General features: G+C 54.9%; 1 protein-coding gene and 1 long non-coding RNA gene across 2 annotated transcripts; both read left to right on the top strand.

Annotated features, from left to right (window-relative positions):
* The first annotated feature begins 1628 nt into the window (after nucleotides 1-1628).
* SNAI1 (snail family transcriptional repressor 1) lies at nucleotides 1629-5392 on the top strand. Its single transcript, XM_064167565.1, has 3 exons — nucleotides 1629-1902; nucleotides 2527-3030; nucleotides 4211-5392. The coding sequence occupies exons 1-3, from the start codon at nucleotides 1644-1646 to the stop codon at nucleotides 4390-4392; spliced, it is 945 nt and encodes a 314-aa protein (XP_064023635.1). The 5' UTR covers nucleotides 1629-1643; the 3' UTR covers nucleotides 4393-5392.
* A 2528-nt stretch (nucleotides 5393-7920) lies between these two features.
* Nucleotides 7921-10842, top strand: LOC135188250 (uncharacterized). Its single transcript, XR_010307634.1, has 3 exons — nucleotides 7921-8113; nucleotides 8332-8395; nucleotides 8483-10842. It is a non-coding gene; the product is annotated as an uncharacterized LOC135188250 (long non-coding RNA).
* Nucleotides 10843-12415: the final 1573 nt, after the last annotated feature.

Here is a 12415-nt window from a genome sequence, read left to right on the forward strand (position 1 = left end):
CCCCCCTACCCCATGCCCCCATCTCCTGCTCTCTATCCTGTGTAGCTTTCTGGCTCGCAGGCAGGTCAGGTCACTCTCTCCCTTGATCTCAATTTCCCCCCCCCCAGCACACACAGGTTTTTTCCACGTGCAGTGGTTGGAACAAGTCTGATTATTAACATTTCAGAAAGAATAGTGGAGCAGGCTTTGCTTCATGAAAGACAACCACCTAGCTGGTTTCCTTATCCCCAGTGTATCACAGTATTATCAGGGTTGGAAGAGACCTCACAGATCAAGTCCAACCCTTTACCACAGAGCTCAAGGCTAGACCATGGCACCAAGTGCCACGTCCAATCTTGCCTTGAACAGCCCCAGGGATGGCGACTCCACATCCGTGGCAGGTAGAGGAGTATGAAAGGAGCACCAGGGAGGTTCTGGGAGAGGCACCTGCAGCAGCACCCAGTCTGCTGTGCTTGGACCACAGCCCTGTACCTCCAGGCCCGCACAGGAAAGGGGGTGACCCTGGCCTCTGTGATTTGCATCCCCCAAATCCTTCAGGGGCACATTTTCCTCTGAACTGAGACTGATCCTGGGATAGGCAGTGCAAATAAGCACCTGCTGAAAGACACAGGCAGTTCTGCAGTAAAGGAGAGATGGCTCCAGCTCTAGAGCACGTGGCCTCGTGGGAAGAGTTTGCAGGCACATGTAGCTGGCAGGATGAGATTTCCAAGCTCTTCCTGCCCTGAGGAAAGATTGACAGTGAGCTCAGTCCCCTGCACTGCAGCTGTGCCAGTGGAAAGCTTTGCTCCCCACTTCTGCATTTCATGTGGGTTGTGGCTAAACAGTAATGTGTGGTCAGCAGGGGCTGGCGGGTATGTGATGGGTGAGTCATGAGTGCCCAACACCACCAGCCGGTTTTTGAGCTGCAGAGCAGGACGCCGGCTGAGAGTAAGGAGGCATTCCCAGCAGGTCTTCTTCCTCCTCCTCCCTTCAGCAGCTGTCTTTGCCCGGAGCTGAGCCGCGGCTCCTGCAGCAGGTGCCTGGACCCGTGCCCTGACCGCTTCCAGCCGCGAAATCCCGTGAGCTGGAGCGGCGACGGGGAGCAGGAAGCCAAACGAAGCATGTGCCCGTCTGGGACTGACCCACACTGCCATACCCGTGGAGAAAGACAGGAAAAACAAAGGCCAGCTTACTAGGGGGCTGTGCTCCCTGAAACCTGCCCAGCAAAACTGAGAAGCATGTCCAGGCAGGTGCTCTTGACCCTTCTCGTGGTAAGGGAGCCAGCAAGAACTCCTCCACAAGTTCTTGTTTTAGAGGATTGACAGCCTGCGGCGAGCTGAAGCGTGCCCTGGGCTGTGTCCCAGCAGTGCTTCGGAGCGTAGCGGAGGCTTGTCCTAACCTGCACCACAGTTCTCAACAGTGGGGCAGCGGCCAGGACATCCACGCATAGGGTGCCCGGGAGTCACCCTCTCGGTGCAGAGCCTTCTGCCAGCATGCGGCTGCAGGTGCCCTCGGCTCGGGCACAGGCAAACACTGAAAGGAAGACAGAAACATCTCATTCATCAGCAGCAGCAGTGGTAAAAGAGGTTTCCGCGCCTACACCCAGTCAAGCAGAGCAGCCGTCCCGCAGAAGCGGAGACCCGGGCAATCCCCGCGGCTCGGCCATGCCCCCGGGGCCGACACCTGTTGGGCTCCCGCCCCGCCTGGCTCATTGGCTCCGGGGCTCGGGGGCGGCCCCACACCGCCCCCACTCTGTCCCGCACCGCCCCCTCGGCCGCGGGCCCATATTAACGGGCGCGGCGGCACGGCCGCCCCGCAGCGGGCGGCGGCCCCGGGCTTGCAAGATGCCGCGTTCTTTTCTGGTGAAGAAGCACTTCTCGGCCAGCAAGAAGCCTAACTACAGCGAGCTAGAGAGCCAGGCTGGTGCGTGGACGGGGCGGGACGGGCCACGATTGGGCGTGGTGGTGGAGGGTCTTCGGGATCCCCTTATGCCTCCCCACGGGAGTTGGTGGGTGTCTGACAGACTTTTTGCAGGGATGGTTTGGTTTTGATGGTTTTCTGTTCGTTTGGGATTTTTTTTTCTCTCCACAATTCTATGCATCTTGGGTAGGATGGAGTCTGGATCCTCTGTGGCCCGGGATGCGGAGCTGCCTCCTGGTACCCTGGGGGGGGGGGGGGGGCGTAAGAGGGATAGAAGCACTGGACGCTCCCCTATGCAATAGGCACAGGGAGCTCTTCGTTATGAAGTGGAGCAGGACCGTAGGGTCCCCTCTATCCTGTCCCTCGCAGCAAGACGAACAGCGTTGGGATAGGTTCTTCTCTGCCCTGGGGTGGGCTGGGACTCCAGTCCCCTGGAAGTCGGAGGTCCTTCTGCCACTCCGGTTCTGAGGTTGTGCGCGAGGTTCACATGGGGAGGCTGGGGGCTGGGTCCCGGGTCCCATTGCCCTGATGTTACTGCGGAGACCCACGGGGGTTGATCCGGGGGCCCTTTGCTCCCTTTCTTACGGGGAGCATCGGGTCCCCGCTGAGAGCTGCTGCCTCCCACAGTGCTGACCGCCCCTCTGCTGTACGAGACCTGCCCGCTGCCCGTCATCCCCCCGCCTGAGGTGCTCGGCCCCGGCGCTTACTACCCACCGCTGGTATGGGATGCGGGGCTGCTCTCCAGCCTTTTCCCGGGTGGCCCGGGTAGCGAGGCGGCGGGGGGCACAGCCCCTGCCCTGGACCTCACGGCACTCTCCAGCGAGGATGATGAAGGCAAGAGCTCCGGCCCCCCCAGCCCAGCCTCGGCCCCTGCTGCCGCCGAGCGCTTCCGCTGCGCCCAGTGTGCCAAGGCTTACTCCACCTTTGCCGGGCTCTCCAAGCACAAGCAATTGCACTGCGACGCCCAGGCCAGGAAATCCTTCAGCTGCAAGTACTGCGAGAAGGAGTACGTGAGCCTGGGGGCTCTCAAGATGCACATCCGGAGCCACACACTGCCCTGCGTCTGCAAGATGTGTGGCAAGGCCTTCTCCCGGCCCTGGCTGCTGCAGGGCCACATCCGGACGCACACCGGTAATGCTGAGTCCTGCCCCTCTCCCTTATCGCGTCCTGCTTCCCAGCTCTGCAGCCCCCAGCAAATCGGAGGGCTGGGTGTTATCTGGAAAGATAAGGGCTTCCCAAACCCCCTTGGTACATCTTTCTGAAATGTCCTTTAAATATCCTCTTGGCTGGACCCGAGTGCGGGGTCAAGGCTCAGCTCGCAAATGCGTGCTGCTGCTGTTAGTGCTGTGCTTGCCTGCGAGCTAGCCCACCGGCCGCGGCGTGACAGCACATGCTTCACAAACTGGGGCTATGAGACTTCTGGAGGGCTCCCTCCCTGTGCATCGCCATGCCTGAAGCATCCCTCTCTGTCCATGCCAAGGGCTCCTAGCCAGGTTGCCACCCAGGGCAGCGCCCCAGCCCCTGCTGCCCAACACTCTGGTCTCCAACCACTGCTCAGCTCAAAGCACGCTGCTGAGCTGCACCGCAGTGAGGCTGTGAGCAGGTGCTGGGGGCACGGGGCCGACCACCCCTGGCACCTGTTGGCGTGGCTCGTGGTGCCGCAGCTGCAGCCCACCCCAGCACCGTGGCTGCTGTACAATGAATCTCCCGAGCATCCTTTGTGGAGCTGCGGAGACAGTGTAATTGTTACTTGGCACTGATTTCACACTCTCTTAACGTAGTAAAGAGATGAGGTCTGAAGGAAGCCAGGAAGACTTAATTGTGCTTTCCCAATTGAGCATACGCGTTTGTTGCCTCCAAAAGAGGCTTTCTGGGAGGAATTCGCCCTGGCCAGGCTTTTGAATGCTGCTGGGTGGAGAAGGGGGAGCGCGGGGTTCGGGAGGAAATAGCTACAGTCACCCTGGGCTGGCGCCTCCGCGCCGCTGCCTGCTATGATATAATTAACACAGCGCTTGGCTTTCCTGCTCCCGAGCGGCTCGCCTGGCTCCAGGCAGGAGACGAATATCGCCTCTTCGTTTGTGACTGTAACTGTCTTGCTGCTTGCATTAATTTTCCGTGGTTCATAGGAGAGTCTTTTCAGGGAGTAGGAAATTCCCAAGCCTGATGCACATACCTTACTCCCCAACAGTAACAGCCTGCTCTGCTTTTCACTCGGCTCTTCACAAACTTTGGCTAATGAATGGCTCCTCCTTTGATATTCCCTGTGTGTTGATGCACTGGTTAATTGGGAGCGCTTCTCTTTGTCCTATAGGTGAAAAGCCCTTTTCCTGTACACACTGCAACCGGGCCTTTGCTGACCGCTCTAATCTCCGAGCCCACCTGCAGACCCATTCAGATGTAAAGAAGTACCAATGCAAAACCTGCTCCCGGACTTTCTCCCGTATGTCCCTGCTCCACAAGCACGAGGAGACAGGCTGCTCTGGCTCTCGCTGAGGATTCTGCTCCCCCAGACCTCTCGCCGTGCCAATCCCAATATTGTAACTAGTTTCTGTAGGAGTTAGTTTTCTCCGTCACCATCACGGTGCGCACTGGGCTACGCAGCTACTCCAGTCCTCAGGACTCTCACACTCCTGCTCGGTGCCTCCTGTGCAACACGAAGGATTGATCCTTCTCCAATCCCAGCGTCTGAGGGTGCAGGACAAGACTTTAGTGCAAAGCATGAGTGAAACTCAGGGGTGCGGCCCTGAGGCTGACCTGCTGCTGCAATCCTCAGCAGGTGCCTCTGGGCACCTTACAGGGCTGGACCCGCACCCTGACCTCACCACCCATGTCAAATGTTGTGACCATGTAGCTTGTGGGGGGTTGAGGTTTTTTTTGTTGTGTGGTTTTGTTTTGTTTTACCATAACCACTTGGTAACTCTTACAAACTTTTTTTTTTTTAAATGAAGGACAAAATGTTAACCTCCCTCCTCCCCCCACCTCGAGTGTATATAGGCCGCCTGTAGAAGGTGTAACTATGCAATAATACAGTATCCCAGTAGTTGTGAAGCAGCTGCTTCTCCCCAGCACAATGACAATTTGCGATGCCTGCGAGATTAACAGTGTCCATAAAAGGCATGGGTAGCCATTTCAAACACCAACCCTGTTTACAGAGCAGCTATGCACTCAAGCACCTGTTAATATGACTCTTAACAACTGCTTTTCAAGAGAACTGTGACTAATAGCAGGCACTTGTCAGCCAATACAATGGTGGCCTGTCCCAAGGCTGCCCATCGACAGGTGTGTGCCAAAAGCCCTATTTATGGGTATTGACAGGTGCCTCCTGAATGCATCTTTCTTTGGACATTGTTTTCATGGAATCATTACAAAGAGGATGTTTACATTTCAAAGGTACACTGGTATTTATATTTTTGTGCCACAATTTTGTACTGATGAAACTTTTTATATAATTATATACAGTTTATTGATATTCAATAAAATGGCTAATTTATAATGGGGTCTATGTGGGTGCTTAGGGGGAATATGCAGCTGCAGGTGTGGATGAGGAGTGCTACAGGGGCTGGGTGGGGATGTTGGACTCGGCTCTCTGGCTCTTACCCTGAACTCCTGGCCTCTGGCTGCAGGTGAACAGCAAGTGGCATTCACAGGAGGGGATCTGCAGAGCAGGGGAGGAAAAGGCAGGCTGAGTCAGTTCCTGCCAAAGTGCTGGGGCTGGGGAGGGGGCAGCTGGGAGATGATGCAAGCTTGGGGGGGGGGGAAAACGAAGGACTAGAGTGCCGCGGGTGCAGTGCCTCCCAGCTTGCCTGTTTGGGTGTTTGCTTCTCCCACTGGAGTACCCATAGTCTGGTCGTCTTCCTCAATACTCCCAGGGAAGCAGGTCTGTGCTGCAGCATGGGGGACTGGGGCGGTGAGTGGGGGTGGTAGAGCTGACTCCAGCTATTTGGCAGACTCCTGGGCCTTCCCGGGGATGGCTAAAGCACCAGGCATCTCAGTGAGCTGAGCCTCAGGGCAAGTGACCCGATGTGGGTGGTAGCAAAGGTGACACATCCTGTTGTGACCACAGAGCCCTTCAGCAAGTGCAGGTGGGGCTGCGCCCTGCATACTCATAGCCAGGGAGAGGCAGGTGCTCCAGGATACCCAAGGTACCCACTTCTAGGATTTCTGTTATGAAATTGCCCCAATGGCCCAAACCACCTGCCTTGCACCTTGCCAACCACCTCTGAATTTGGGGTGCTTCAAGGACAGTGCAGCTGGCTATGCCACCTGCCCCTCCCAGGTGCTGTCCTTCTCCCCCTGCATTTCTCCGGTTCCATCTCTAGGACACTGCTTTTAACCGGAGAGTAAAAGTGCACACCATCAGCCCTCAGCCTTCATCCTCCCTCCAGCCATTGGCATCCAGCTCACTCTGCCTCTCCCAAGGATTGTAGGGAGCAGGAGGATGTGTGCAGCTGTAAAAGAGAGCAGAGTTGCTGCTCGGCCCTTCTTTAATTAAGAGCTTGCCCAGTATAAACTGACTTTCCCAGCCGAGTTGGACTCATTACTTGATTATTAAGCAGGGCAGGAAGTTTTGGGTTTGCTCTTGTGTGTGCTTTTTTCTTCCTTTTCCCAACAGGAAGCGGGGGAGGGGCACTAATTACTTTCAGCTTTCCATCCATAAAATCCTGGAGCTGCAAAAGCAGCTAAATAGTTAAAAAAAAGGACCAATTTTAAGAGCAGACCACCTGCAGGAGCTGGGTAAGCAGGGAGCAGAAACTGGCCCAGCTCCACTTGCTGGGGAGCCAGCAGGGGCTGCCCCACGAGCCCAGGTCAGTGTTGGCTTTGTGGCTTGGACATGCAAGGGCCTTTAGTTACTGCTCAGCTTTAAGGCCCATTAGTGTGCATCCAACCACACTGTGCCTTACCACCATCCATGAATGTCATGGCTGTCACCGTTTCAGATGGGGACCCTTCCTGCATCACTCAGGCTATTGCTTCATCCCTGCCCCGGCACCCACTGGGGAGCCCTGCCAACCCCCTCTCAATGGGCTTCGACTAATATTGGTTAGGCAGGCGATGAGAATTGTGAGAAACCTCCTCCTTAGCAATCAGTCCTGCTCTCACTTGTGTTCCTGGCTTTGTCCAGAGCCTGGCTGGGATGCAAAGCTTTTACAGAGAAGGTATAAAACGGGTGGAGGACTGCCTAGGCTCCACTGACAAATCCCACTGGCATTCAAACACAAATGCAGCCTTAAAACACTGGAAAAAAAGAAATGCTGCCTGTTCTGAATCACAAAAGCACAACTGACTGGCACTTGGGCTGCTGCTGCATCTGCTCCCTGCCCAGCCCAAGCACCCTGTGCCCTGGGGACCCAGGATGGCTGAGTTGCTGTCCCGCAGCTTGGGGCAGTGCATCTGACCTCCCCAAATTACACCCGAGTCTGGACCAGCTGCTGCCCCATCGCAGTGTGATGGATGTGGCCCAGAGCCCTCCTCTTTCGGCTGGTTGCTTACTTTCCTACTGCAAAAATATTTCTTATTGTTACCCCGAGGGCTATTGGGATGAGCAGAAGGCTGAGGCCCATGACAAGGACACCTCTGTCCTTTCTCTGCCCCCACACACCTTTTGGGCTCTATAATGGAGACTCGCATTCAAAAGCTGGGCCTAAGGATGAGCTGTAATTGCTTTCCCATTTGATTTTCAGAAGGAAACCCCCTGGCAGCAAGGGCAGCTGGCGGCAGTGCCATGGTTCCCCAGCCTCAGTCCCGTCCACTTGCCCGGGCAGTGAGCACTGCACGATGAAAGCAGAGGGTTGATGGCGAAACCTCAGCAGTTTTAATCGCTGTTTTTTCTCTCTCTCTCTCCGTTTTAATGCCACAGGAACTAAACACACCGTAAAGCCGCTGTTTCATCCAGGTAGCGCAGGCGGCGGTGTCGGTGGTGGGGGCGGTGGGGGCGGTGGAGGGGCAGCCAGCGATTAACAGGAGGAACCATTTGGTGACCACCTTGTGTGACCATCTGTAACAGATTACGGTGTCAGCGCTCGTAAAAGCCGGGATTCAATCAAGCGCCCGGCAGGTAGTGGGGGCCCCGCTGGCAGGGGCCGCGGTGCCGGGGTGCAGGCTGTGCCGGCTCCGGGCTGCCGCGCTCCTCGGGCGGTGGCATGGCCACAACGTCGAGCGTTTGAACTCCACCGTTTAATTTCCACGGACCTCCACAGGACCTTTAAGGGAGCACGTACGTCCCCTCGGCTCCTGGAGCCCTTTCAAAGGCTCTGGGAAACCACAAAGTGCCTTTTCTTCCCAGCAAAGACTCGTTTTTTCCTTCTTCTTGACCTGAATTGGAAACCCACCCTGTCGTGGAACCCTTCCCGGGGCAGATCCGTGTAGAAATACGGAGTTAAAAAGGGCTTTAAGAATTCCACACTGATGTTTGAAATCCTCCTCTTTCTTTAGGTATCCAGAAAATTCCAGAGGGGATGCAAAGGGAAGCAAGTGGATTGCAGCCAGGTTTGCAAAGGTTGAGCTTCAACTGCTTGGTGATTCGGGGGCTGAAGTTCCTGAAACTGTTTCTTTTTTCACCCTTTCTTCTCCCTGCCTCTCTCAGGGACAGGCATGAGGCTCATCTGGCCCTGGTGCTGTGAGAGTGAAGAGCAGCTTCAGGGCCACTTTACACCCCAAGTTCTTGGCAAACTCCCTGTGAGGCGTCCAGGCACTGGGAAGAGGAAAGAGGGGAAAAAGATGGTCTGGAAAGTGCTTAACAGAAGGAACAAGCCAAGCCTGTTTCACATTCAGCTGAGCTGGGGGCTCCCTGCAGAGCTCACCTTGAGGTGGGGAGCTGGCAATGGTAAGGGACAGCACTGCCACTGCCTCCTAAAACACTTTCGCCACTCCCTAAGCCAGTAGGAAGGGGGAAAAAAAAAGCCACTTCTGCTGTTGAAAAACTGATCAAAATGTTCTCCTGATGTCCTGGATCCCCCACAGCCTCCAGTGAAGAGGTTCCAGCATCTGAGCATGCAGGCCTGGGAAAAGGCAGCCAAAGCTCAGCCCCTGCGAAGTGTAGCAGTCTAATTCTTCTTTTGGCTCTTACCTTGCCTAGAAAAAGCTGAATAAACAAACAGAAACCAGGCAGGATCCAGGGAAAGGCCCATTGTTAAAGTCAGTTGCTGGACGGCTGTTTCTGATTTGGGGAAGGGAATGACCAGAGCCTCACAGAGAAGCCAGGGTGGCTCACAGAGCTATCAGCAGAGACAACATGGGTTTCCCACTTCAAATACCTGGGACCGCGGGAGGCCTTGGAAGATGTGTGCATTTAGCCTGGGTTGGGCAAGAAGGGCAGCAGGTGCTGGTGCAGGGCTCAGCAAGGTCCTGTCAACAGGCAGCCCCGGTGAAAGCCTCCATCCATTAACAGCTCACCATAAGGAGAGGAGTTCACAAACAAGCTGCAGGTGTAGCTATTGTTTTTCTGGCTCTGGGCTATTGACACGAGCAATAATCTCAAATTAATCTTTAATCGGATGATGAACTGATAGCGTGGGGCTTGGGAGGTGTGAGCCTTCCCATGGAGACAAAGAACACAGCAAATGTGGAGAGAGGGAGCCAGGGAGACCTGGGGAAAGGATGCAAAGCAGGTGGTCTGGGCTGCAGCGTCACTATGATCTTGTCACCAGCTCTGCTCACTTTTCCAACAGCATCATCTCTGCCTGCCCATGCCCCCTGCAAGTCCCTCCCTGCCTGGCCCAGCACTGGTGGGACAAGAGAGTGATGCCCATTCCAGGGCTGCTTTTTGCTTCAGTAAAGCACCACCCACTTGCCAAAACCAGTGAGACTAAGCACCTTGCTGGCTCAAAAATCAGGCTGCAAGTCCTCCTGGAAGAGGTCAGCTTTCTCCTGGGCAAAGCAAGCACAAATTCCTTGCCCTGAGCATGCGGGGCAGCTCCACTCACCCTGAAGTGTTAAGAAATGCTTTCCTGGGGCTGCGCCACTCTCCAACTATTTATGTTCCTTGCACAAACGTTGTTGCTGGTGGCAGGACGGACAGCACCCACCTGTACCCACAGGGGTTTGGAAGAGCACAAAGGGGTGGACGAGCTTGATGTTTGGTTAAACAGTTGTTTCTTCTCTTGCTCTCAGCCAGTCCCAGTCAAGAGGAAAGCTCTGGGGGCTGCCAGCACTGCCTCCCTTAGTGGGTGCAAACTCACGTGGGGTGGGAGTAAGACTGTGACCCCAAGCAGGTGCAGGCAGATGAGTGACACTGAGCAAACAGCCTGGAGTGGCCACAAAACCCGTTTGCAGAGATACCCATGTCAGAGCCCCAGGCACCTCACAGCCTGCTCCGTTAACGGCAGTGGGTTAAAAATGAAAGCCCTAAAGCCACTGTGTTTAATTCTTTCACCTGAGGATAAATGCATTGGCACAAGGGACACACGCACAGCAGTGACCCCTGTCCTCCCCACAATGAGAAGCGCAGGAGTTACCAGCCTGCACCGACGGCTTCACAATAGCAACGCTGTGCTGTAACTTGCTGGAGATCTGCCTAGAAAATCATCAGAAAGTATTTTAAATCCAGCATAACATACATATTTATGGATCACCTTCTGTTTTACTGGGCTCCCTGAAAGCAATGCGAGGCCTGTTTTACTTTTCTCAATAAAAAGGCTCACGTTTCACATGCGAGGAGATTGGCGTCTCCCGAGCTAATTAATCCGGGTTCCCCTCCACCTCCGCATTTTCCACGCAGGGTTATGCTGGCGACACTTTGTCTGTGGCCGCTCCGGGCAGGACGGTGCTGCGCATGGAGGCTCCTTGGCTGGCGATGTGCCGCAGGCTGAGCGGGGCACGCCGAGGAAGTGGCGGCGTGTCACGGCACAGAGTCATGGCCCGTTATAAAGAGCTTCAAGGGCCTGCATTATGTCATTACTCAATTAGCCTGTTGGTAATAGCACTTCATTAGAGAGACAGTTCCTATTCACTAGCCCTAATCCACTTTCTAAGGACAGGGCTGGAGCCATTGATCGCTTTACCCGCTTTGCTGATGAGGCAGAAAGTGGGTTTGGAGAGCGGCCCAGAGATGGATGGGGTGGGAAGAGAGATCCCACTGCCATGGCCAGGGTAGTCCCCTGCCACCCTAAAACCAAGACAGGGTGGCAGCACCCAGTCCCGGCAACTCAGGAATGTGTAGGGTTATAGAGCACCTGTCCCGAAGACAGCAACCTCAGAAATAAAGCTGTTAACCAGGGCAGAAAAGTGGTTTGGTGTCACATCACAGGTGACCATGGCTGAGGATGTGACCCCTCTTCACCTGGCTGGACATGATGGGTGACCTAATGCCAGGGATGCTGTGAAAAGACTGTCTGTGGGGACAGGTGCTGCCTGTGTGGCCCATGCCTTGCTTCAGTCCACACTGGGGGCAGGAAGAAAAGCTACTCTTATTATTTATCATTTACTTCTTTTCTACTTTTCTCTACTTTCCCCCCCCCCCCCTCCTCCGCGCTGTGACATGCAGTGCTCGGTGGAAACTGAAGTGGGGTAGGAAGTGGCATGAGAGCTGCACTCAGGAAACTGATGTGTGTCAGGAAAGGGTGTCAGTGCTGGTAGTGGGACCGAGGGGCTAGCAGCTGGTGCAGGAGCTGCCCCCGCCCCACTGGGGACTTGCCAAGAGGGGCAGGAAGTGAAATAAGCCCTTCCTCTATAAATAAAAGTATCTGCTTCCATCTGAGGTAGTGAAAGAGCAAACCTGAAGGTGCAATCTGCTCCTAGCCAGTGCAGAGGTGCCCAACCAGGATAGCATTGTGGGGCTGGGAAGTGTTCCCCCTGACCTGCCTACTCTGTTGGTTTCAAAGCCATTGTACTCCTGTGCTCTGCGAGAACCTGCTCCTCCATATACCTCCATCATGACAGCCAGAGCATCCTCAGCTACAGCTTCATGTGAGGCTGTAACACAGCTGGTATTTGGGGCCTCATCTTATTGCACCCTGCAGCTCATCCACCCCATGTCAGCCTTCTCCAGGGCACCCGTCAGCCAGATGCCACCTTCATACAGTGCTGCCACAAGAGGAGCTGGGCTTGGGGCTTGTTTCTCCCTCATAAAAAATAACCATTGTGCAGACTTCAGAAAGTTGCAGCCTAAGCACAGAAGTTATTTTAGATCAAAAGAAGTACTGGGGTAGGAAAGTTTACTGCCCTGGTTACAGCAGCTGTTGTCTGTGATCAATATAACCCAAACTTTCCCCCTCAAACCTCACTTCACAGCAACAGCCTTGCATTAATACCTTCCAGTGGGCTGGAGTGCAATAATGTGGGGGCTCCATTTGCTAGAAAAAGTAATAGTTATTAGTACTTGTGATTCAGGTGAGGACCTGAAGACCAGTTCTTAAATGCAAGACACCATGGTAGATGGCACCCAGTTTCCCTCAGATGGTCTTCAGGACATCCCAGAGCTAAAAGAGAGACTTGCATGTGCCTGAGGAACATGGACTGTGGTCCTTGCTGGCTGCCCAGAAGGAAGGGAAGGCTGAGGTGTCACACATCATCACTCACT

Source organism: Pogoniulus pusillus, chromosome 29 (assembly GCF_015220805.1).
Source record: "Pogoniulus pusillus isolate bPogPus1 chromosome 29, bPogPus1.pri, whole genome shotgun sequence".
In the NCBI taxonomy this organism is placed as follows: Eukaryota; Metazoa; Chordata; class Aves; order Piciformes; family Lybiidae; genus Pogoniulus; species Pogoniulus pusillus.